The sequence below is a fragment of the Lontra canadensis genome, unplaced genomic scaffold (genome assembly GCF_010015895.1).
Source record: "Lontra canadensis isolate GAN:19392208 unplaced genomic scaffold, GSC_riverotter_1.0 scaffold48, whole genome shotgun sequence".
NCBI classification, from domain to species: domain Eukaryota; kingdom Metazoa; phylum Chordata; class Mammalia; order Carnivora; family Mustelidae; genus Lontra; species Lontra canadensis.
Genome location: NW_022631042.1, coordinates 8,802,675 through 8,828,991, shown reverse-complemented (window position 1 = coordinate 8,828,991; position 26,317 = coordinate 8,802,675). Strand labels below are relative to the sequence as shown.

Here is a 26,317-nt window from a genome sequence, read left to right as displayed (position 1 = left end):
CAAGTTCTTTTATTTTCCCCCAAATACCTAGTTGAGAAGCATTAATCATTATTTAACCCCAAATATACCTGATCTAATCAGCACTAGCTGTGCACAAAGATAGGCCTCTAAGTAGTACTCTGCAGAATTTAATTCTCTGGTTTAAAAATAGGCTTAAAAAGCTTCTTGGCTAAGGTGAGCTTCTCCTTTCCCCTCCCTTGTTCTGAAATTCCACCTCCCTCTCCCAACCCTTATAACAGACTTTATTTAAACATTTGGTTCAGAAGATAATTTCTGTACTGCCTTATTAGCAGCATATTTAACTTCAATGTTCACGGTTGGAGGATTCCCTCTTCTACATTTTTATACACTACTGACCACCCACTATTGGGAAGCACCATGATAAAGTAGTTTATATCTTTACACTCAAAAGATGTACAAAGACATGCTAATATCCTCAAAAAGTTTACCAAATGGCTAGGAAAGTAAATCATACACCTATGAAACATGAAATTTTATTATTTTAATGCATACTTTTCACAAATAAAACCTCTAGCCAAACACAATTCTATAACCAAATGTTTTAATGTTGTCAACATTCAATAACTGTTTACAAGTCTCCCCTTGACAAAAATGTAACTCCAGGCATCTTAACAAGTCATTACCGACAAGAAAATATTTTTGAGCTAGTTTTAATGGTTCCCATCATTTATATTTTCTCTTAATTACCTGGAATAATAACAAAGTCAACAGTACTCTAGGTTTTGAGCAAGTAGCTAATCCGTTTTGCCCAAGAAATTCTCAGAAAGACTGTTCCTCAAATCTTTTGTTTAATCCCATCCACTGTATTTTTCAGTTCAGACAGTACAGTTTCCATTTCTAGAAATCCAATTTTGGTCTTCTTTACATCTTTCATGTCTTCATCTTTAGTTAACTTTATGCTATATTCGAACAGGTAGAATACAGTTATAATAACTCTCTTATTTTCCTTCTCTGCTAATTCAGACATCTGTATCTGTTCTAGATGGATTTCAACTGATATTCCCTTTATTATGGGTTATATTTTCTTCCCTTTTTGCATGTCTGATCATCTTTGAATGCCAGATATAGTAAATCTTGAGCTTGGTTCAGGGATGCAGTTATGTTACTTGGAAACAGTTTAAGCCTTTTATCTCTTGCTTTAGTGATTTGTTAGGCAGTTCTAGAGGAATGTTCAGTCTAGGGACAACTGTTTCTAACAACTAAGTGTTCTACCCAATACCTCTAAGTTATGTTTTTTTCCAGTCTCGCAGTGTTCTTGCACTGGTGCAAACACCAAGGTTCTTTTTCCTCTGGTACTTTGTCCTATGAACTCTCACCGTCTTGGTCTGGACTCTCATCATGATCTCCTCAACTCTGGGAGTCTGCTGGGTTCCACAGTGGTTCCCTCTCCCTGTGTACCACAGCCTGGAGACTCTCGAGGGACTAGGCAGGGGCTCATTTTGTTTATTTCCCATCCCTCAGTGATCACTTTCTCTCCTTACCTGATATATAATGTCTTAGAAACTGTTTACTCGTGCTTTTTTTCTGTTTACAAAATTTTGTTGTTGTTGTTGTTGTTGTTGTTTTAGATAAAAGGGTAAATCAGTCCACTGATTTGTATTTTTTACCAGTTTTATTCCACTTCTTGACTGGAAACCTCCATTGTTTCTTTCTCTCTCTCCCCATTGTCTTCCTCTCTCTCACTCCCTCTATTACACAAACTTCTTATTTTGAAATAATAAAGACTCATAACAAGTTGCAAAAATAGTTCACAGAGGTCCTAAGTACCCATTAACCCAGTTCTCCCAATGGTCTCATAATCATAATGTATTACCAAAACCAAGCAATTGGTTGGCAAAGTACAATTAATCAGACTACAGATCTTACTCAGATTTCATCATTTTTTGCATACAATTTTTGTGTTTACTGTTATGACATTTTATCACATGTATAGATTTATGACATCATTATAATCAAGATATAGAACTGCTCTATCACCACAAAGCAAGTGTCCTTTGTGACATCTCTTTATAGTCTTATCCTTATATATTTACAAGATTAATCAAGATATGGAACTATTCTATCACCACAAAGCAAGTGTCCTTTGTGACGTCTCTTTATAGTCTTATCCTCTGTCTCCTTCCCTAACCTTTGGAAGCTACTTGTCTAGTCTCAATTTCTATAATACTGTCACTCTAAAAATGTCATATAAATGGAATCATACAGTGTATGACATTTTGAGACTGGCTTTTTTCACTCAGCATGCTGCCCTTTAGTTCCATCTAAGTTGTATTTATCAATAGATCATTCTTTTTTTTTTTTTTAAGATTTTTTTTTTTATTTATTTGACAGACAGCGAGCAAGTGAACACAAGCAGGGGGAGCAGCAAGCAGAGGAAAAGGGAGAAGTAGGATCCTCACAGAGCAGAGGGCGGGTGTGGGGCCAATCCCAGGACCCTGGGATCATGACCTGACCTGAAGGCAGTCGCTTAACTGACTGAGCCACCCAGGCACACTTGTATCATTCCTCTTTATTGTTGAATAGTATTCCATTATATAGACATACTACAGTCTACGTAACCATTTACTAACAGAAGGGTATTCTCATCATTTCTTGCTTTGGGTATTACAAATAAAGCTATAAATATTTGTGTACAGGTTTTTATGTGAAACTTTAAGTTTCATTTGTCCAAGACAAATGTCTAGGAGTGTAATTGTTGGGTCATATGGTAGTTTTAAGTTCAGTTTTCAACAAACTGCCAGACTGAATTTTAGAGTAGGTATATCATTTTACATTCCTAACAACAATGTAGGAGAAATCCAATCCTTCCACATACTTGCCAGCATTTAGTATTATCAATATTTTTTATTTTACCCATTCTAATAGGTAGTATCTCATTCTGGTTTTAATTTGCACTTCACTAATGGCTAGTGATGCTGAACATTTTGTGTTTTTATTTGCCACAATATATATATTCTATGGTTGTACTGTTTCTTAAATCTTATATAATCACAATTTTATGGGCATAAATCATTTTTTCCTCATTCCTGGGGAGAGATCATTCAGGATAAGATTTGGCTATGGTTCGGTATTTCTTAAATGACTACAATAAATACAAAAACAAAAACAAACAAAATCCCCAGGAATTACAAACAGGATTCATATGCTCTAAGATTAGGGCCTGCACTTTAATCTCTAGTCTAGACGCTAAGAAATTATAGCCCACAGGCTGAATCTGGCCTGAGGCCTGCTTTTATGGCCTAAGAGCTAAGAATGACTTTTACATTTTTAAAGGGTTATTAAAAAAACATATTTTTTTTTTTATATGTAGCCTGCAATGTCTAACATATTTACTGTCTAGCCTTACAGGTAATGTTTGCAGATAAAAAGAAACAAAACCTGGTCTTTTTGGTAAACATTAACAAAGTTGATGTCTAATTATCTAAGACATTCTCAGTTATCTTACACTTTAAAAAATGATAGGGAAACAAAAACACATTAAAAGCACAAACAGTCTGAAGGCAGTTTTTCCACATTAGCTCCCTATCAAAGTATTTTTAAGTAGACAGCCATAAGCCTATAGCACTCTTCATTGTCTTACTGAATTTCTTCCATGTCATCTTAAAGCCCATTTATGTAACTGACAAATCCATGTGCTATAAGCTTGGAGAAAACTCAAACTTCAGTGTGCTCTAAAAAAAGAATTATTTCTATGAGTCATATCAAAAAACTAGGTATTTTTCCCCCTTTGGAGGGAAAACACCGTCACTAGATTTTAAAAGTGGCATTCTGGGAGGCTTAGTACCATTTCATCCTCTTTTCCAACCCATGCACCAGTTTTCCATTGTAAATCACAATACCCTTAACTGTATAACTCTCTGGCTTAAAAACAAGCTCAGAACTCTCTTTTGACTTGGTTGTCTAATTCCAAATGAATTCATTTTTTAATATGCTTTACATTTCCAGTCTGACTAAAATAAAGAGAACACAGTAGTATCACCTCCACTACTAAACAGACAAGGGCAAACATCATTTGGCTGGCGACATGCTTCATCTCTAATACTCTCCAACATCTAAACTGGGGGCTTTAAGACAAAAGGATTTTGTACCGCATGCAGTTTTTGGCTCACAGAATGTCTTGATATACACAGTGAGGTTTCATATCTAAGTTGATAAACCAAGACTAAAACCCAACAGAGAAGTCAATTTCTTTTAAGAAATATGTTACCTAAGCCACTCACCACTCATTAAATTTGCCATAAATGGGTAGAGCACAAAACTTGGAATCAAGGATCTTATAAGGATTAAAAAATGCACCTTAAAGGATATACACTGTGCACAGCTTTTAAAGTACATAAATGTTTCAGCCTGAGAGTCCCGGGCTTTCTTTTGACCTCCGAATAGCATATAATACTTATAAATCACTTTAAGAATTGTACAAGTTATAGTTATTAGTGACAGCAAAAACGAAGGAAACCATGAAGCAGGAAATCAAATAAAATTACAGTGCTGACACATCAAACCCTGTGGGAAGCCTGAGCCCTAGGGACTAATTTTTACAGGCCTGGTTTCTTGCAGAAATCATGCAAAAGTCATGCTACAGATACAATCCAGACGTTTTAGCAGTGAGGGTATTTCTGTTTCTATGCCTCATAGGCTCTGTAAGGAAGGCCCAAATGAGCTGAGCTCAGCTGCCTATAATAGCAACTCACATATAAAGCTGCTCATTATTTCCAAAATTGGGTTTCATGTTGGAAATCTCCACAGAAAAAGCAATTTGCCCTGATTTTCTTGAAAAAGGCCTCTCAAATTATTCCATCCAGGGGCACCTGGGTGGCTCAGTACGTTAGGCCTCTGCCCTTGGCTCAGGTCATGGTCTCGAGGTCCTGGGATCCAGCCCTGCATCAGGCTCTCCTAAGCGGGGAACATGCTTCCCCCTCTCTCTCTTTGCCTGCCTCTCTGCCTACTTGTGATCTCTGTCAAATAAACTTTGAAAAAAATTTTTCCATCCATTTGATAAATAAGGTCTGTGGCCTTCTGGGCACCAAACAGTTTTAGAATTAAAATGAAATATGAAAGCTTCTATAAACTCAGTCACTTGTTCACACAGCTCTCTCCAAAGGAACTGCTCTGTTTTTATCTGAGATCCCTCTGCACAATTACTCTAATAGATTTAAACTAATAATGAGAGACAATCTATAGATACAACTGGGGCTAATAGTATTATCATGTGGTACTCTACAAAAAAATTCTGATGATTAGTTCCTAGATTATTACGCTGTGGGCAGGAAATAAACTTCATTCTGCAACTTGGGCCTTCCTGGTTTAGGAAGGAAGGAGGGACTAGAAAACAAATACTTTGAGAAGCCTCATAATAACGAATAAAGTAAGCATCTATCTTTCTCACAGCATCCAATTACCTATTTCCTCAACCAAAATTTATTGAAGGCTTATATGTTTGTTTGTTGATTTTAAGATAGCTTGCAGCGGAGTCCAGGCCAATGACCTCTTTCTCCTAACTTACTGCAGTAACATGCTAATTAGCTTTTCCTTCACTCACCATTGTCCCTTATAATCTTTCTCCACTCAAAATTTAGTGCACATTTGTAATGCACAGATTTGGTTGTATAAACCCAGATGAAAACCTTTTGGTGTCTTTGCAATGCACTTAGTATAAAATCCAAATCAGTCCTATATGATCTGACCCCTCCCAAAATTTCCAGCCTTCCTTTATGCCACTTTCCCTACTCTATGTACTCTAGCTATGCTGCACTTCTCTCACTTATTCAAACTCACAATGCTAGTCTAATTTAGATGTGTCATGTGCTTTCATTCTACCATATACATACATTTAATACATTCATTCCACTTTATTATGTTCACTGATTTGTCTTGCCTTACTAGGATGTAACCTTCTCAGAGGATACCTTTCATTCCTAGTTTCTAGCAGTGTTTGGCTCAATAATCAATAAAAGTTTGTTGAGTGACTGACCAAATAAAGGAAAATAGAGAAGAAAGAAGCAGGGGCTATGCAAAGGAAAGATGATGTTTGTTTTTAAATATATTATGCTTGAGGTGGTACTGGCTGAGTGGAATAAGAATAGGTAAAAAAAAAAAGAGATCAGGTCTGCAGGTACTGATTTTATCCAGTGACAGGACTAGTAAGTATTCTTAAAGGATTTAAAGAGGTTTTTTTCTTAATGGCTGAAATATTGAAAATAGGGCTTTAAAACTGAATTAACACTAAATGTAAATTTCAGGAAGGCACAAGATTCTACGAGTAACAATAAAAAAATGACAAAGTAACTTAAATTTCTAATTCAAAAATTCTTAATATACACAAAATAATTTGATTATGCTATCATTCAGAACATTATTAAACAAATTTATATTATTGCTTTAGATTATGGGGACCAAAAAAGGTAACTCTATTGCCTCCTTACTAAAATCAAGAGATTGGATCGCAAGAAGTTGATTCTTACTACATTTAATACAGTTACATTTTCATCAAATTTTCACTATGTCACTAAGAGTCTACCTATCAGCCACTGAGTGACATTTGAGGGTGGGTATGTATACAGGTCTTATTTTTGCTACTTGTTATACTTTTTGTTAAGATTCTATGATTTTTAACAAATTACTTTTTAGACTTTTATGACACACAAAATGAATAAAGGCATACCTTGCTTTATTGTACTTTGCTTTCTCGTGCTTTGTAGACACTGCATTTTTCACAAACTGAATCTGTGGCAACCCTACAGTTGCTCACTTTGTGTCTGTGTGTCACATTTTGGTAATTCTCACCATATTTTAAACTTCTTCATTATTATTACATGTGTTATGATGATCTGTGATCAGTGGTCTTTGATTTTACTAAAGTGACTGATTTGAAGCACCATAAATGGCAACAGTATAAGATTGCAAACTTAATTGATAAATGTGGTCAGTCCCCCATCTCTCTCTCTCTCCTTAGACCTCCCTATTTCCTGAGACACAACAATATTGTGCCAACAATATTAGGCCAATTAATAATCCTACAATAATAATCCTACAATAGTCTCCAAGTGTTTAAGTGAAAATAAGAGTCATATACCTCTTACTTTAAATCAAAAGCTAAAAATGATTAAGCTTAGTGAGGAAGCCTTGTCCAAAGCCAAGACAGGCAGAAAGCTAGGTGTCCTGTGCCAAAATGTTAGCCAAGTTGTGAATGCAAAAGAAAAGTTCTTGAAGGAAAATTGAAAGTCTGACCAGTGAACACACAAATGATAAGAAAGTGAAATAGCCTTATTACTGATATGGAGAAAGTTTTAACAGTCTGGATAGAAGATCCAACCAACCACAACATTCCCTTAAGCCAAAGCCTAATCCAGAGCAAGGCCCTAACACACTTCAAGTCTATGAACGCTCAGGTGAGAAAGCTGAATGAAAAAGGTTTGATGCCAGCAGAGGCTGTTTCAAGACGTTTAAGGAAAGAAGCGGTCTCCATAACATAAGAGTGCAGGGTGAAGCATAAGGGGCTAATGCAGAAGCTGCAGCAAATTATCCAGAAGATCTATGTAAGATCATTAATGAAGGTGATACACTAAACAACCAATTTTCAATGTGTACAAATGCCTTATATTGGAGGAAGATGCCACCTAGGAATTTCATAGCTAGACAGGAGAAGTCCATGCCTGGCTTCAAAACTTCAAAGGACAGGCTGACTCTCCTGATAGAGGTTAATCCAGCTGTTAACTTTAAGTTGAAGCCAATGCTGATTTACCACTCTGGAAATCCTAGGGCTCTTAAAAATTATGCTAAACCTACTCTGACTGGGCTCAATCAATGGAACAGCAAAACCTGGATGATAGCTCATCTGTTTACAACATGGTTTACTAAATATTTTAAGTCCACTGTTGAGACCTATTGTTCAAAAAAAAAAGATTCCTTTCAAAATATGACTGCTCATTGACAATGCAGTGGTCACCCAAGAGCTCTGATGAGATGTACAATGAGATTAATGTTCTCGTGCCTGCCAGCACAACATCCATCCTGCAGCGTATGGATCAAGGAGTCATTTCAACTTTCTAGTCTTATTATTTAAGAAATACATTTCATAAAGCTATAGCTGTACTAGAAAGTGATTTCTCTGATGCATCTGGGCAAAATAAATTAAAAACCTTCTGAAAAGGATTAATTTACCCTAGCTGCCATTAAGGACATTCATGATTCATGGAAAGAGTTAAAGTATCAATATTAGCAGGAGTTTGGAAGAAGCTGATTCATGGATGACTTTGAAGGGTTCAAGACTTTAGTGGGGGAAGTAAATGCAAATGTTGTAGAAAGAGGAAAAGAAACAGAAGCAGAAGTAGAGTCTGAAGCTGTGACTGAACTGCTGCAATCTCAAGAGATAAATTTTAATGGATGAAGAGCTGCTTTTTATGGACAAACAAATAAAGTGGTTTCTCAAGAAAGAATCCATTCCTGGCGAAGATGTTATAAAGACAGTGGGAATGACAACAAAGAATTTAGAATATTACACAAACTTACTTGATAAAGCAGCAGCAGAATTTAAGAGGATTGATTCTAATTCTGAAAGTTCTGTGTGTAAATGCTATCAAACAGCATTATGCATTACAGAGAAATCATTTGTGAAAGGAAGAATCAATGCTGCATACTTCACTACTGTTTTATCCTAAGAAATTGCCATAGCTACCACAACCTTCAACCTTCAGCAACCCTTACCAGTCACCAGCCATCAACATCCATGCAAAAAGATTATGACTCACCAAAAGCTCAGATGATGATTAGCATTTTTTTTTTTGCAACAAAGCATTTTTAATTAAGGTATCTGTATTGTTTTTTTAGATACAGTGCTACTGTATACTTTAACAGACTACAGCATAGTATGAATGTAGCTTTTATATGTACTAGGAAACTGAAAATATTCATTTGAGTTGCTTCATTGCAGTGGTGTGGATCAGAACGCACAAGATCTTTGAGGTATGCCTGTATTTGAAAATGAAACTGATCTCATGAAGACACTTCATTGGCACCACCACTACCACCACACACTTTTTCAATGTCCTTCTCAATGCCATTCTGGTAAGATCTGAAGGAAAACTTCACCAGCATTAATTCCCCCCACCTTTTTTTTTTTTGTATTGTGTACATGTATTTAGTATGTATATGTATACAATAAATATTTTAAAAAGTAGTATCAGCCAACAGTGCAGCCAGAGGTAATCAGAAAAAATGTGCAAAAGCCATTCACATTTCTGGGACTGAGAATTTGTTGTATTAAAAAAGCAAGTTTATAATGTGCATAATACCAAACCAAATTTGTGTTTATTCCAATCATACAAAGTTAACTTTGAGTCTTATTATACATATATATTTAGATGATATTTAAGGCCAAGAGTTAGAAAGCAGCTATACCAGGAAAAAAAAAAATTATGGTCTTAAAAATTTTTTAATTATAGTAAAAAATGCATAAAACATACAATCTCAATCATTTTTAAGTTACAGTTCAGTAGTGTTAAGTATACTCACATCACTGTACAACAGATCTCCAGAACTTTTTCATCTTGCAAAACTGAAATGCTATATATGCTCTTTGAATAACTTCCCATTCTCCCCTTCCCCTGCTTTCTGTTTCTATAAATCTGGCTACTTTAGATATCACATATAAGAGGAATCATACAGTATTTGTCTTTTTGTGACTGGTTTATTTCACTTAGCATGATGTCCTGAAGGTTCATCCATGTTTCATCATGTGACAAGATTTCCTTCCGTTTTAAGGCTAAATAATATTCCACTTTATGTATATACCACATTTCACTTACCCATTCATCTATCAATAGACATTTGGGTTGCTTTTACCTTTTCACTACTGTGAGTAATGCTGTGAACATGGGTATGCAAACATCTGGAGATAGAAAATTTTTTAAACTGATTTTATCCAATGTCATCTAGGGAGTGTTTCAAACTAAATGCCTGCATTGTGCTACTTACTGATAAGCAGTTGGAAGAAAAGAGTGTCAAACACCAAAATGTGACAATGGAAATGAATAAAAGAGTAAAACTGCAGTAAAGCATACCATATTTCTACCTATGACTGGATGATGACTATTCAACTCACATAGTAAAATGTGTTATCCTTACCAGTAATTATTACAGCATCGTCTTTATGAACTTCAGTCATTTCTTGAACATGGACTTCTGAATTCACATCAACCTCTCTTCCTGATAACTGTAAATGAGCTTGAAGAGAAGATGCGACCTTGACAAGAATAGAGCCTATAATAAATTTTAAAAAGTTTATTAATGCAAGAAAATGAAAAGTACCAGGGGCCATTTGAAAAATTACTGAAAGAGTAGCAATGCTCCTGGAATACTGTCTTTAACTCCTTAGCACACTTTATTTACCCAGCAGTGCAGGGCACCTGAATGGCTCAGTCGGTTAAGCATCTGCCTTCAGCTCAGGTCATGATCCTAGGGTCCTGGGATTGAGCCCCACATCAGATTCCCTGCTCAGCTGGGAATCTGCTTCTTCCCTCTCCCTCTGACCCTACCCCCGATTGTGCTCGCTTTCAGTCTCTCTCTAATGAAAAACAAACAAACAAACAAACAAAAAACAACTTTAAAAGAATATAAACAGCAGTGCCTTTTCCTTACTTCCAAGGCATTCACATTAACTTCTGCCAAGGGCATGAGTCATTAGAATATTGTGAACTTGTTCGGCAAATAGCCCTAGTCAGCTTATCCAATATCAGAAAAGTGAGTAGTAAACTTTGTAGACAATGTTCACCATTAATTGAGCATTTACTGAGAGCAAGACAGCTGAAATGATCTCTTAATCTACATATCAACTTTATGAGGTATTATTAGAATTCCAATTTTAAAATGAGAACCTGCTCAAGTAACCACTAGCACTAGTGTTGGAATCTAGCTTCACTTCAGTGACAAGAGCCCATGCTCTTAACCGCTGTGGTATTTCACACACTGCTCCCTCATCATATTATAGGAGTTGTGATTTCCCTGATCACTGTGACAAAACTAGAATCTTAAGCTCTTGTGCTTTCAGTTGTATCTTGTATGTGTGCGCTGGGGAGGGAGGGGTGGTGGTAGAAAAGAATGATAATTATAAAAAGGGAACATTTGAATTTCAACTAATGTATCTTTTCAATGGATTAGTCTTTTAGGTGCCTGAGACAAGACATTCAAGTTTATTTCTATACAGTCTTGTAGAAATTTAAGCTTTTAAAGGAGGAAATAAGAAAAAGTACTCCGTTAGCAAATAAATAATTTTCTAAAACAACTACATAGGTTGCAGGGCAAACTCACCAACACACTCCTGTTTCACTCTGTTTCTCATATATCAAATCAAGTAAGAGGCTCTGGCCAAAGAGCATTAAGCCCATTTCCTCTGCAGACAAAGGTGGTCAGGATGACTTTCATTGTGAATGTTGTAAAGATTCCTTTTAAAATGGACTTATTTATGGGTCATTGTTTGTCTCTTAGTTTGGTTAACATCAGCCTAAATTTCTCTAATTTCTTATCTTCTCCATCTTTCTACCTGGAGCCAGAAAGTCTGGGGTAAAACTGATAAACTCTCATAATTAACCCCCAAAAAGGTGGGGTGGGAAACAAAGCATATCACTGCAACTGGAGAGAGAGAGAGAATATGGTGGGGGTGGGGGGCAGAGAGTAACAGAGAAACAGATACACCACTGAGCAAGGAGCCTAATGCAGGGCTCTGTCCCCCAGGATCATGACCTGAGCTAAAGGCCAGTGAGCTGAAGGCCAGTTACTTAACCAACTGAGCCCACCACCATCAGTCTTTAAATCGAGTTTTATCAGAAGAAAATTTTCTTGAACTCATGTCAGTACAGATAAAATAACCTGACCATCTCTTTCCTGGATGTTATTACATAAACCTTCCGTAGACCATATATCAAAACATTCCACTTGGCTAACCTTCATGGGATTTCAACTCCACTTTCCCTAGGTGGCTGACATAAACATCAATTGCACCCTGATGAGTTGAGGCCTGTAGACATCCAGAGGATGAATCTAGGAAAAAAAGAAAAACTGTAAGTATAATCATTCTTATTGTAGTAACTGAAATGATAAACTTGAAATAAAGGACTCTACTTCGGCAGTAGGATAAGGCACTAAGAGTCTTGCAAGGTTTTGTATTTTCCCCATAGTTATGCCATCTTTCACTTTAAAAAGAAAACAGAATCAGCAATCTACACCTAGATAACAAAAAATCCCTATGTCTATAGTCACCTACATAACTTATTGATAAACATGCTTACTATGCAACCTAATATCTAGGAAGGACAGTACACAAGCTGTGGATCATTCAGAGCCAAGATTATTAAGCACCATTGAATAATTAGTTTATTATCAACTTTCAATATTTACGAAAGAATTTTCTCTCACGTACAGATACACAGAAGTAGTAACAAAGTCAACAAAAATCAGAACTTCTTATATTTTTTCCTTTCAGCAAATCTGCTAGTCCTAAAAAATTCTGCTAATAATGAAAGCTTACTCTAGATAAGATTTTGTTGCATTTCTTAAACAGAAATGGAGAAAAGGGAGTCACTTAAAGAGTAAGTGAAGCTTGTTTCTTTTCAAATTTCTGGAATTGAACATATATCTTTCAGTCAGGAGAAGAAAACCATAATTAAAGTGGTGCTGATTTGAAACTCAAGTATTGTCGTCATTGACCCCAGTTTTCAAAAAGTTAGCATTTCAAGTTCAAGGGAAAGCTGACCAAGTTAGAGACAAAGAAGTAAGAGAATGATGTTGAAGAGTCAGCACTAAGTAGCTCCTTCTTCCTCAACCATGACAACTGAACCTTTGATCTAATATTCTGTCTGACTGTCCTGGGAAGGCCAAAGTGTATTTTTTTTAGAAAGGCCTCTTAAAAAGGATATTTTATCAAGAATTTTACTACTTCAAAGTGGAAACAAATCAGGGAGTGTGGTGAAAATATTGCCAAAAATTATATTAAACTTTTAGTAAAATGTGAAGAAAAAACATTTGTATACTATACATTTTTCTTCAAATTTTTACATGATCCTAAACAAAGCTACTTGGGAATAAACTAGTTAAAATCTGACCCCAAGATAATTCATAATAATTATCTGTAACCTATTCTGAAAAATGGCCTTTATTGGACCCACTTCCTTTAAATCCTAAGTTCAAAAGTTAACACTGATGGTGGGAAATTAAGCCATTAGTGATAAATGACACAGAATAGTTGGGCAAAGAATATCTTTCTCCTCAGTTACCAACAGAAACTCTTCTTAAATAACTTCTTAATGCATCCTAAAAGAAGTCAAGTAAAAATATATCATGATTAAAAAATGTGGACTACACAATGTGTGTATTATCCCAGGTTGAACAAAGTAAAATATCTGAAACATTAGTTTGCTTTCTTACTTTCTCTAGGGGGAAAAAAACACAACATGTTCCTGAGGCTAATAAATAGTACTTTTTCACTTCTCCCTCCAAGACCATGGGAAATAACAGCTAAATAATTTTATCACAAGCCACTGAGTAATTACATCCTTATGTTATCAGTCTTGAGCTCTGATAATGGCCAATCCCTTAGAGACGGTCCCCCCCCCACCAAAAAAAAAAAAAATCAAAACTCAAGATGTTTTCAAAAGAGAAAGTAAAAGTGATATTGGAAAAGTGATGTAGCAAAACAAACAATAATTTTCTTTTGTTTTGTGTAATACAAATGATTGGAAGTAAGAATTAATTAGCAAGAGTCAAACTAAGACTTTCTCTACAAAGTTTCATTTTTTGGAAATTCACCTAATGGAGAAATTCTATAGCTCTCAGAAGAAGCCTTAAGGGAAATATGCATTTGAGGGTGATTAAGAAGTAAAACAGAAATTATTAGTGCAGTAAGTGTTTGGAATAAGTGGGCTCTCACTGAAAGCTAGCTATCATCACGATTTTGGACAAGGATCTGGTTGGTCTCATAGAGACCACTGAGTTTTCCTGGAAACTTACACATACAAAACTGATGTTAACTACTGGTTAATCACTACATACAACCAAAAAACCCAACTACATACAACCAAACACCCCAGATATTTGCAATATACATTTAACTAACAGCAGAGAAAAACAACTACTTGAAAGGCTAAAATTCCAAACTTTCAGATAAAGGAAAAATTCTTTTCAATCAGTCAAGCAAGTTCAGAAAGTTCTTCTGAATATTTACCATTTTACTTCAAGTTTCAACATATACACACTAAGGAACAGCAACACAAGAGATATTTCTTCATTTCTGCAACTTGATTCCTACATTTCCAAACCTACACTAATTGCCAAGAACAAGGAACAAATTTCACATACAGGATGTAAAGGATTTGCAAAGGCAGAACGGTAAGGTCATTTTAAGTAAGGTTTTTTAGGTATCCTGCCTTGGTATTCCGTCTTAGAGAGGAGGCATTAGGAGGCTGGGCTTACGAGGGGCACACAAGGCAATCACCCCACCTCCTGCTCCAAACATGAAGATATTCTTTTTTTTTAAAGATAAAATTACCAGTACATGGCTTCTGGCAGTGCCTTCCAAAAGAGACAACATAGGATAGAGAAAGTAAAGCTAGGTGAGCAACTATTAGCACTCCAATCCTACTATTACCTATTACCAAGCTTTGCTTTCTATTGTTGACTCATTTTACTTTATTTTTAAGATTTTATTTATTTATTTGACAGACGGATCACAAGTAGGCAGAGAGGCAGGCAGAGAGAGAGGAGGAAGCAGGCTCCCTGCTGAGCAGAGAGCCTGATGTGGGGCTCGATCCCAGGACCCTGAGATCATGACCTGAGCTGAAGGCAGAGGCTTTAACCCACTGAACCACCTAGGTGCCCCTCATTTTACTTTATTTTTAAAGATTTATTTATTTATTGGGGAGGGGGAGAGAGAGAGAGAGAGAGAGCGCACATGCTGGCAGAGGTAAAGAATCTTTAAGCACTGAGGGCAGTTTCTCAACACCCATCCCAATATTTTGAAGCCTCTGCTATTCTAATACATTTCCCTCTCAAGTTCCACAAATCACTTATTTCTTTTTAACTAATTTGCTTTTACTAATCTCAATTCCTCAAAAATCCAGTAGACTTTAACTAGGTTATCATGATTTGTAGAGTAGCCTTAACTTTCTCAGCAAACCTTTTATGAAAAACACAAGCCAACCACTTAAGAAACTTCAAATAAACATTACACTTGTCACCTTTGGGATTAAGGCATCATATTCAAAATTTCAGCAGACTCATGACAACAATGGTTTATAAGCTCTATAGCAGGGATGGCAAACTACAGCCCTCCTCCTTTTTCTCCTGTTTTTATTAATGAAGTTTTATTGGAACATAGACACATCCATTTGTGTGTATACTGTCAATGACTGCTTTGTGTTAAAATGAGAGAGTTGCATAGTACAGACAGACTGTGTGGCCTACAGAGCCAAAAATACTTAATATCTGGCCCTTTACAGAGTATGCAGACTCCTAGAGGAAATAAGCTCTTAATTTTTTTTTTAAAGTAAAATTTAAGTCTGTGTAAGGCAAAGAGATTTACCAATCTACTGAAATCAGTTCTTTTCCTAAGGCCTCACTTAGTCTCCCACTCTCCCCAAGTTCTCTTTCTTTACCTTGAAAATGACAGGTTCATTCCATTTTCAGGGCTTATACTGGCTTTTCCTCTATCTGGAAAGCTCTCCATCCAGAATTTTATGAGCCTCTTTCCCGTTATTCTGGCTTTAGTTCAAATGTCCCTTCTTCAGGCCCTCCCTGATTGCTAAATGCTGTAGCTTTCTTTTCCCCACTCTTTATCCCATTACCCTCTCTTATTTATTCATTGCATGATCTGAAGTTATCTTTGGTTATTTACATGCTTATTGTCTTTCTTCTCAGGCCAAACGTGAGCATGGAGACTACGTCTTATTGACCATAATATTCTCTAGTACCTTAAAGAGTTCCTGGTATATAGCTGGCAATCAATAAAATAGATGTTGATTAGTTACTGCAATATTCAAGATTGTCTTCAAAGATTAACACAATGTTAAAATAATAGAGACATAATTTATATCTTTTTTCCAAAGTCCACACTATTACAGATCAAAATATGATAACTTAACAAATAAATACGTTTTCTCTTATTTTAAGAGATTCTTCCAAAATAAACCCCCAAATTTATCAACCATATTTACAAAATAAGAATTCAACCTTTAAGTATCTTCACCTATTTGTGGATTTTTAAGAACCTAAAACTACAGACACAACTTATATTTTGCTAAAGAAAATTATGAAGGGTCTATAACTACTGCTATTATTGTGGTCAATTATATATATATATATTTTTTTAAGATTTGTTTATTCACTTGAAAGAGAGAGCCAGAGAGAGCACATATATGTGCAAGTGAGGGGAGAGGCAGAGGGAAAAGACTCTCCAAGCAGATTCCCTGCCAACCAGAGACCCCAATTCAGGGCTCTATCTCAGGACCCCAAGGATCACCACCCACGCCAAAAACAAGAGTCAGACGTTCAATCAACTGAGCCACCCAGGCACCCCTATACTTCTTCACACTGGAGTCAGGTCATTTTCTTTGTGTGGAAAGAGATTTATCTAAGAAAAATAAAACATTTTGCCTGCAAATCCCTCTAGCATGTAATAGTGGGAAAAAGAAAAAGTTCATATGGAAAATTAAAAAGAATTTATAATGTTAATCATTTATACAGAATTTGAAACCATCTTCAAATATGTACATTACTTCTCATTTCATACTTGCTATTACAATTCTTTTCCAGTATGGATAAATAACCATTTATTTCCAATTTTCGAGAGAATGGTTTTCCATTTATGTTCCCATATTTCCATTCAAGAATAACACGCATTATTGTATTATATCATATTATAAGTATTCCTCAGATTCCTATCTGCCTAATGGGCCTTCTAGTTGGTAGTTCAATTCCCTGTGCCTCCCAATTTGCAACATTCTCCTCCTTTTCCTCCCTTGCCTTATTGCTGCAAACTCTGCCCATGTCTAGCATTTTCCTTCTTCAGCTAGTTCAGCCTCTTTCTCACCAGTATACCTTTTTGTTCACACTAGAAATTTCCCTTACCATCTCTAGATGTGTCCTCTGATGAAATGGCCTGAAGATTCAACAATAAATCTTGATTTCTGACCAGAAACAGCTAAATCCTTCTGTCATGTATTAGTTAAAATGATTTATAACTATCATTTAAGAAGCTGTTATTTTCAACTTAATCACTCACTGAACAATAAAGTTTCAATCTCTTGAAAATTCTTAAAAAGGTATGTACTTTAAGCCAGAAAATTCAAGAGTGATAGTGGAAACGACTATTAAAGATGTTCACTCTCTCAATCAGTACAAAGGAAAGATAAATGTAAAATGTCAAAAAGGACAAAACACAGAGGCCCTGGGCATTCGTACTGGCCATAAGCCACAGCTTCCCCACAAAGGTCTTAGTTTCCCATCCCTACACTCAACCCTCTAAGGTCTAAAAACAACCAGCACTCTTTAGGGTGCGCCTTTGCCTAATAGGTAAGCAGGTGCTACTTGGGACAGAGAAAAACTCTATCTAAACTATCTGGAAATCTAGGGGCGCTTGGGTGGCTCAGTGGGTTAAAGCCTCTACCTTCGGCTCAGGTCATGATCTTGGGATTCTGGGATTGAGCCCCATATCAGGCTCTCTGCTCGGTGGGGAGCCTGCTTCCCCTCTCTCTGTCTGCCTCTCTGCCTACTTGTGATCTCTGTCTGTCAAATAAATAAATAAATAAATAAAGTCTTTTTAAAATAAATAAATAAATAAATAAATAAATAAATAAATAAATAAACTATCTGGAAATCTGTACTTTTCTTCCACAGGCACAGCATTACATGTGGTCATGAGGTCTAAGGTGCCATTAGCCACTATTAGTCCTGGCTTAGGATTAGAACAATAGTAAAAATGACTATTATTTATTGAATTTTTACCATATATCAGAACTGTGCTAAAATATTTTATATATATGATCTCACTTTACTTACAGTAACCCTGTATGATAGCTACTTAACTATTATTTCTATTTCTTTCAGATACAGAAATTGAAGACAGAGAAATCAGGTAATTAGCCCATGTATAGAAAGTGGTGAAATCAGAATTCTAACTTTATTCTTACTGGTACCAAATCTATAATTATACATTATTTATAGGATGATGAGTCAATGAATTTCCAGAAATAATTTGGGTCTGCCTATATTTGACTTGTGTATCAGGATCCTATCACGTTCATCAGCTAAACCTCAGATTTTATTTACCCTAATAAAATATCACAAATATAGCTATTTTTTAAAAGAGCAAAATTTACCAACCAGCAGGTTAGTACATACCTATTGTGATATTACCCATCTTGCTTTGTAATGTTATATTACCTGTAAAAGAAAAAAAAAGATAACTTTATATATTAGGTATAATCTAGAAAGAAGCTAATATAGTATTCTAAAACATGGTCGGACATCCATAATATTATTTAATAAGATTGTTATTGTTTGCAAATTTTCTCAGTATTAAAAATCTAGTAAGAGATTTAGCTGCAACTCTGAAATAACTAGCTTTAGTCGTCTACACGAACTCTCTTCCTCTACTCCACCTTAAGCTTCTTTAGCATAACTACAAAACAAACCACCATACTTTTTGGGAAACACACACAAAAAAATAATGATACTTCTATAAACCATAAATAAAAAGTTACTTAAATGTATTTTTAAGATAAACTTCACTATATTTACCAGATCACTCAAAACCAAGTTTTGAGCCAACTAACACTAAAATAACCTACAGAAAAAAGTTCCTACTGTTATTTTTCAGGTCACTCTGCTATGTCTATTAAAGTAGTTTCTGTGCCAAGAGTTACAGAGTTTGGGGCAGGAATAATAAAAACACTGAAATACGACTAGCAAAGAAAAAGGCTTCAGAGGTTCTTGTCTTTTGATGAAAATACATTTTCCAGGGCAAGTATAGGATATTGCAACCATTCTTCCCATCCTCACTTTCCTCTAATACCAAACTTAGTAAGATTTTTCTTCATAAGTATGTTTGTAGAATTACTCCCAGACCCATACTACTTATGTTTACTGCACTGAAAATATAAGCAACATTACTCTTCTACCATCATTCCAAAACTACATTAAAAAGTAAAGGAATAGCTTTTATCTCAGAAATAATCTAGGGTAAAGGGACTCATTTACTTTATTTCTTGCATCCTGTAAATACTGACATGTATCAGTACCTGAGAAAAAGCAAACAAAACACTTGATTCATTTGTCCAATAGTCAGATATACTTTGATTGCAAAAATCTCTCTAAAAGTGTTATATTCCATCATACTTCATGTGAGGATATGAACAAGGGGTACATTTGTGTAGAATAAAATTTACTTTGTATGGAGAAATTAAGCTCCTAAAATTATTTTCAGGTTTCCATAAGTACAAGGTTGTAAAGATTCTTTTAAATGTGTTATATAAATATTATTTCATTGGTTTTAGACACTCTCTTCAAATTTTCAAATCCAGGAAATGCAGATTCACTATCACATGCGATTAGTGGCCAAAGATCACACAGCTTCTAAGATGGCTTTCAATGATCCCTGCCTCTTGGTAATCATGCCCTTGTATAATCTCCTCCCCTCATGTATAGGCTGTACCTAATAATTTGCTTTTAACATAGAGAATACGGCGAAAGTAATGGGAAGTTGCTTCCAAGATTAGGTTATAAAAAGATCTGGGGGGCGCCTGGGTGGCTCAGTGGGTTAAAGCCTTTGCCTTCAGCTCAGGTCGTGGTCTCAGGGTCCTGGGATTGAGCCCCACATCCGGCTCTCCGCTCAGCAGGGAGCCTGCTTCCTTCCCTCTCTCTCTGCCTGCCTCTCTGCCTACCTGTGATCTGTCAAAAAAAAAAAAAAAAATGATCTGGTTTCGGGGCGCCTGGGTGGCTCAGTGGGTTAAAGCCTCTGCCTTCAGCTCAGGTCATGATCTCAGGGTCCTGGGATCAAGCCCCACATCGGGCTCTCTGCTCAGCGGGGAGCCTGCTTCCCTTCCTCTCTCTGCCTGCCTCTCTGCCTACTTGTGATCTCTGTCAAATAAATAAAATCTTAAAAAAAAAAAAAAAAGATCTGCTTTCTTTCTTGCTAGCCCTCTTCTGTTCTGAGGAAGGCAGCTAGCCATGTTGTCAACTGCCCTGTGAAAGAAGCCCACTATGGAGGAACTAAAAAAGGCCTGCCGCCAAAAGGTTCTGACCTGAATTCTGCCAACAACCACATGAATGAGCTAGGAAGCAGACTGTCCTTTGGTGGAACCTTCAAATGGACCCCCATAACCTTAGGTGATACATTCATAACAACCTCGTAAGAGGTCTTGAAGCAGAGGATCCAGTTAAGCCACACCAAGATTCCTAATGCATTCAAAGTGTAAGACAATAAATGTTTGTTGCTTTTAGGTGCTAAGCTTTGAGATAATTTGTTATACAGGAAGAGGTAACTAGTATACATGTTGAAAGGTGAAAGTGGGGTACTGCCATAATAAATACTTAAAAATGTAGGCGTAGCTTTGGAACTTGGCAGTGGGCAGAGGTTGTGGGCAGTGGGCAGATTTTGAGGAACATGGTAAAGAAAGCCTAGATTGCCTTGAACAGACTGTTAGCAGAAAGCTGGACTTTGAGTATTCTTCCTACAAGGGCTCAAGAGGAAGTGAGGAAAATGTTTTTGGAAATTAGAGAAAGGAGAATTCTTGTTAAGCAGTTGGAGAAACTTAACACCATTATCTTCAGTAATGTGGAAACTAGGAAATGTAGCTTAATGAACAGAGTAATTTAACTAAGATACCCAAGCAAGGTTAAAGTGTTATAAGTGCTACCTTTTTTTTTTTTTTTTTTTTGGCCACTTACTATAAAATGCAAGGGAAGAAAGATAAACTAATCTAAAGAAAGGGGTGTTAATCAAACGAGCAAAAACAGGACACATATGGTTTTGAAAATTCTCAGCCTCTCAAGATGGCAAAAGATGTTAAAGTTAGAAACAGCTTTCCAGCAAAGTTTGAATCCAGGGCACTGGCAAGTACACGGTCTAAAAATGAAGCTGAGGGGTGACCGCAAAACCTCCTCTTAAGACACCAGAAAGATCAAGAGTGGTACTTCACAGTACTAATCAATTATACAAAAAGTCCTTTACAGAGATTAAAGGTGTATTATAAAGATCTCAATCAAACAACAGACACCATAGAAAGCTTGAGTACATTTTACATCAGTATCTCTGCAGAAGTACATTTTTTTTAAAGATTTTATTTGTATTTGACAGAGAAAGAGGGATCACAAGTAGGCAGAAAGGCAGGCAGAGAGAAAGAGGGAAGCAGGTTCCCCGCTGAGCAGAGAGCCCAATGTGGGGCTTGATCCCAGGACCCTGGGATCATGACCTGAGCTGAAGGCAGAGGCTTTAACCCACTGAGCCACCCAGGCGCCCCAGAAGTGCACTTTTGAAAGAGATTCTTAGATGTGGCTTTTATTTTATGGAATAAACCCCACATGATTCAGAGGAGGCTGACAAAATTTTTGAGAGAATAACAACAGCAAACTCACTGCTAAACTGAACTGAAAGGAAGAGTGACAATAGAAAGTAAAAAGAGACCACTGGATCTCCAAAATTCTACTGTCAGGAAGCAGACTGAGAAAACCACTCAGATTTAAACATGTGATATATTTCATGAAAAAGGAAGAATGACTCAAAGGGAGGAACAAAAGCTCAGAGGGCAAAGCCTGAAACCCTAAAGAATTATTTCCAGGTCTTTAATGTTTTTATATATATATAATATATATATATATAAATATATATAAATATATATTATATATAAATATTTGAGTAAACTCTAATGTTTGCCCACCCAAATTTCAAAATCACTATGCACCAGTGATGCCTTTCTGCCTTTCATTTTCCCAATTTTGAACAGAAAAGTCTATAGCAATTATCCTATACCTGTCCCATCAGAGTGTGTTGGGTGTGTAGGTAGTGTGCATGGGGGTGGGGAGGGCTAGGGAACTTGTCTCTTTAGGTCACAGGTCTTCAGATTTAGAGAAACTGTTCTTAAGGAGTTATACTTAAGCAACTATACTTGAGGAGCCTCATACACCTTGATCTGATTTTGATGAAGAGATTCTAGACTCTGATGTGGTGCATAATTAGATGAGACTTTTATGAAATGTGGAAGGGAGTGTATTCTGCATGTGGGAGGGACATGAGTCATTTGGGGGAGGGGCCAGAATACAGCCTGGCCATCCAAAGTCTTATAGGATATCTGGGGAGATACACACATGGAAAGCTAAAAATTAGTTATTTATAAATAATGTAAGTGAAACTCATAAGCGAACAATATGTATTAGGTCCCATAGCCATTTAGCAGAGACTAAACTGACCTGATATGGACAAGGAGAATAGTCATAGTGGAGATATCACGAGAGCTGAGATTTGAAACATGAATAAAATTTAAATACATTGAAGGGGAAGGATTTTCTGCAAAAAAGAATTATATAAACAAAGGTAAACAGGCAGACCTATACATGCTATGTTCAAATCCTTCAAATCAGTTAAGCTGAAACCATTAGGCAAGTCTGTGAGGATGGGGATCATGTCTTTCTTATTTAGCATTATATCCTGAAAGCACAGTACAGTACCCAGTTCATAGTCAACATTATTATATTTTAAATTATTTTTTTATTGATTTTTTAAATATTCAAATTTAGTTTGGAAAAACAAGTGAAGAGAAACCTGTAGAAGATCCATGAGGTACTAGTCTACTGACTTTATTCTAAATTGAGTCAGTGAAAAATTTTAACATGGATAACAACAAGAAAACCATGTTTTAGATAGATTAATCTAGTGTAAGACAGTGAGGACTTCCACTCAGAATTCTCTTTGTTGCTTCTACCTCCTGAACACTTCAAAAATGATTTTTGTGATGTTTTAACTATTAATAAAGAATTATGACAGTCACTTAGCTAGTGAGTCCAGTCACCCACTCAGAAAGACAAAAGAGCTTTATTACCTTATACTAGTCTCAAAGAAGAAGTTATGGTTCTTATATCCATGGACAGAAGCTTCAGATCTATTAAAGAAAGAGGACTAGTTCATATTATAACAGCACCTAGAGTTTCAGACTACATCTCTCTTGAATGTTAAGAATTCTATATAGTAAAAGCATAGTGGAACAAGAAAAACTATGAAAATAAGGAACATTGGGGTGCCTGGAAGGCTCATTCGGTTAAGCGGCTGCCTTTGGCTCAGGTCATGATCCCAGGGTCCTGGGATCAAGCCCCATGTCAGGCTCCCTGCTCAGTGGAGAGCCTGCTTCTCCCTCTCCCTCTGTGTGCTGCTCTGTCTTCTTGCGCTCTCTCTCAATCTCTCTGTCAAACAAATAAATAAAATCTTTAGAAAAGAAAATAAGGAACATCCATAAATATAAAGAATGTTTCAAAATGTTTTTATCAATGCTAAAGAACTTTTAAAGCAATAAACAAAAAATGTATTTTCAACACAAATCAAAATATTTAGAAAACTCTACCCTAAATAGAAATATTCCAAAGTCATTAGAGTATACAAAATGGACCTCTTACTTCAAATACTTTGTGTAATAAGGCAGAATATTTAAAAGGACTCAGTTCAACCAGAGGGGCATTACTAGCACAGTCTTCTACATTTTGGTTCTACCTATTTCATCTCCAATTACGAAAAACAATAAGCAAATCAACTATTTGAGAGGAGTAGATCTTTGTAAAAGCCTTTTCTGCAATAAAGCGGACACCATATGGTCTGTGATAACTATGTGTGCTAACTCCCAAGTTAAGCAACTTCTCTACAAACTCCAGTGTTATTTAAAAAAAAAAAAAATTATTTTATTTATTTGACAGAGAGAGACCCAGTGAGAGAGGAAACACAAGCAGGGGGAGAGGGAGAGGGAGAAGCAGGCTTCCCACTGAGCAGGGAGCCCAATGAGGGGCTCAATCCCAGGACCCTGGGATCATGACCTGAGCCAAAGGCAGACACTTAACTGAATGAGCCACACAGGCACCCCCAAACTCCCATATTTGAGAAAATATACTGTTTTTCTTAGCTAGTAATTCTTCATTCTAGTATGGTCAGAAGAAAAAATAAGCCATCAATTACTGATGAACATTAGTTTATTTTTCTTCACTAAAAGAAATGTGATTGTGGTTTTAAAAGCACTGTAAAAATCCAAACAGAGCAAATATCCTTAAAGGTTAAATTCTTTTTGTATTTGGCGAGGGGGAGGCAGGGAGCAGGTAGGGAGGCACTTGTTATCTATAAGCCACAGTGCTAAATGTTAATATAGAGATGAATTAAACATGATCCTTGATTTTGAGTTTATAATTAGGCAAGAATGTATGGGTCAATGGAAGGCCAGAGATGAGGAGAAGATGCTTTAGCTGAGTATCAAAAAATTACTAACAGTCAATGAGGTAAAGAAAGGTTAAGGACAGCATTTTAAGAAAATTATCAACAGAATGATCAGTATAGTCAAAGGCTCTGATCAAGGACTTGAAAGTATAAAACAGGTAAGAATATACATGAAACGTAAGAGATTATGTAATTCCAGAAGGCAAACCTTAGGGTCCAAAGAGGGAAATAGAAAGTTAGGCAGGTCATTCATGCATTTGGAAAGGTTTGCGTAAAAGAATGCCATGTTCAATGTGTATTTCTCATAAAACTATCATAGGCTATAGTAAGGAGGATGGATTTGAAGAGCGCAAGACTGAAAGCAATGTTATTGCCAGAGTTGAAGCAAGAGATGACAAGAATCTGAAATAGAATAGTAGAAATTAGAAAGAAAAAGATGGGATAGATTGAAGAAATATTTAGGTGATAAAACCTACTTAAACTTGGTGATTAATTAGATGAGTGGGAAGTGAGAGAGAAGAATCTAGGATTATTTCAAGATTTCTAGCTTGGGGAGTTTGGTACATGGCAATATCAGAACTGCAAATGTAAATAAAGGAGGAGGAACACATTAGGGATGAGGTTTGGGGGAGAGGGCGAAAGTAAGAGAAAAAAAGCTAGAAACATTGAGTTTGAGATGCCTATAAAGATCCCATTAGTTATACCTATCAAGCAGATGGATGTATAAGTCAGAAGTCAGGGCTAAAGATACAAATATGAATTATCAGAATGTAAGTAGTTAAGACTCAAAAGTATATAAGATGCCCAAGAAAAAGAAAGAAGCAAAAGAACAATAAAACAGGATGAAATCCTAGAGAATACCCCAACGGGTGGAAAAAGGAGGAACTCATGGAAGTTTAAGATCAATTATAAATATAAAACATGAAAAAGACTGCCAGTGCCCACTAATATTTATGTGCTTTTCTCCTGCCTTAGAATACTGCTAAATTCTCAATCTCAGCCTCTTCGAGTTCGATAATAACATTTAAAATGCTCTGGTTAAGGACACCTGGGTGGAGCAGTTGGCTGGGAATCCAACTCTTGCTTTCGTCTTAGGTGGTGATCTCAGGGTTGTGAGATCGACCCTACCTCAGGCTCTGTGCCCACTGGGGAGTCTGCCTGAGACTCTCTTTCCCTCTCTCTCTGCCCCTTGCCCCCTACCCTGTGTGCACATATGTGCTCTCTCTCTCCTGATTAAACAAACAAATATAAAATAAAATAAAATATTCTGACTAAAAATATATGGCAGAATCAGCTTAGTTTCTGAAATTTCTTCTATCAACCTATGATCTCTCTTCCTCTGGTAGAAGCTCAGAAGTCACACAACGAAGATGGCAGCATCACCTTTACGGAGAGAGCTAAGTCCGTCTAAGGAGCTGAGTCCAAATATTGCATTATCGCATGTCTAAATCCTGAAAAAAAATTTATGCTGTATCACAAAGTAAGCAGTAATTCCTTTCTAGTTATTTACATTAAAAAGTTTTAAGTGTCCAGAGTCAACATTATCATATGTCAAAATGATAATCAAACTGAAACTTAACAACAGACTTAACAATATACCTTAGAATTTGAACAAAGCATTTTCATGAACTTCATGAAAAGTTCTATTTAATCTAATAAAAGCTTTTCTTTTGAAATTTTTACATTATTTTTGACTTCCTAAATTCACAAGACAGATGCACAAATTCACCAGTGACTACACGTCATTTCTTAAAGCAAAATGGGATATTATTTATGAAATTCTGATATTAAAGTCATCAACTGTGCTTATACAGCTAATGAGAGTTTCTAAAATTCAAAGTAGTTAAG

At 36.2% G+C, this 26,317-nt stretch overlaps 1 protein-coding gene across 2 annotated transcripts in view; it reads right to left on the bottom strand.

Annotated features, from left to right (window-relative positions):
• The window catches only part of FAM185A (family with sequence similarity 185 member A), a 52,295-nt gene that overhangs the window by 4,769 nt on the left and 21,209 nt on the right, over positions 1-26,317 (bottom strand). Inside the window, exons 5-7 of one of the 2 annotated variants that reach the window (XM_032873298.1) lie at positions 18,406-18,447; positions 11,959-12,054; positions 10,144-10,278 (exon numbers count right to left, since the gene is read on the bottom strand). In XM_032873298.1, coding sequence (XP_032729189.1) covers positions 10,144-10,278; positions 11,959-12,054; positions 18,406-18,447 — 273 coding nt within the window. The remainder of the gene's footprint in view (positions 1-10,143; positions 10,279-11,958; positions 12,055-18,405; positions 18,448-26,317) is intronic. The other variant, XM_032873299.1, reaches the window with a different exon arrangement.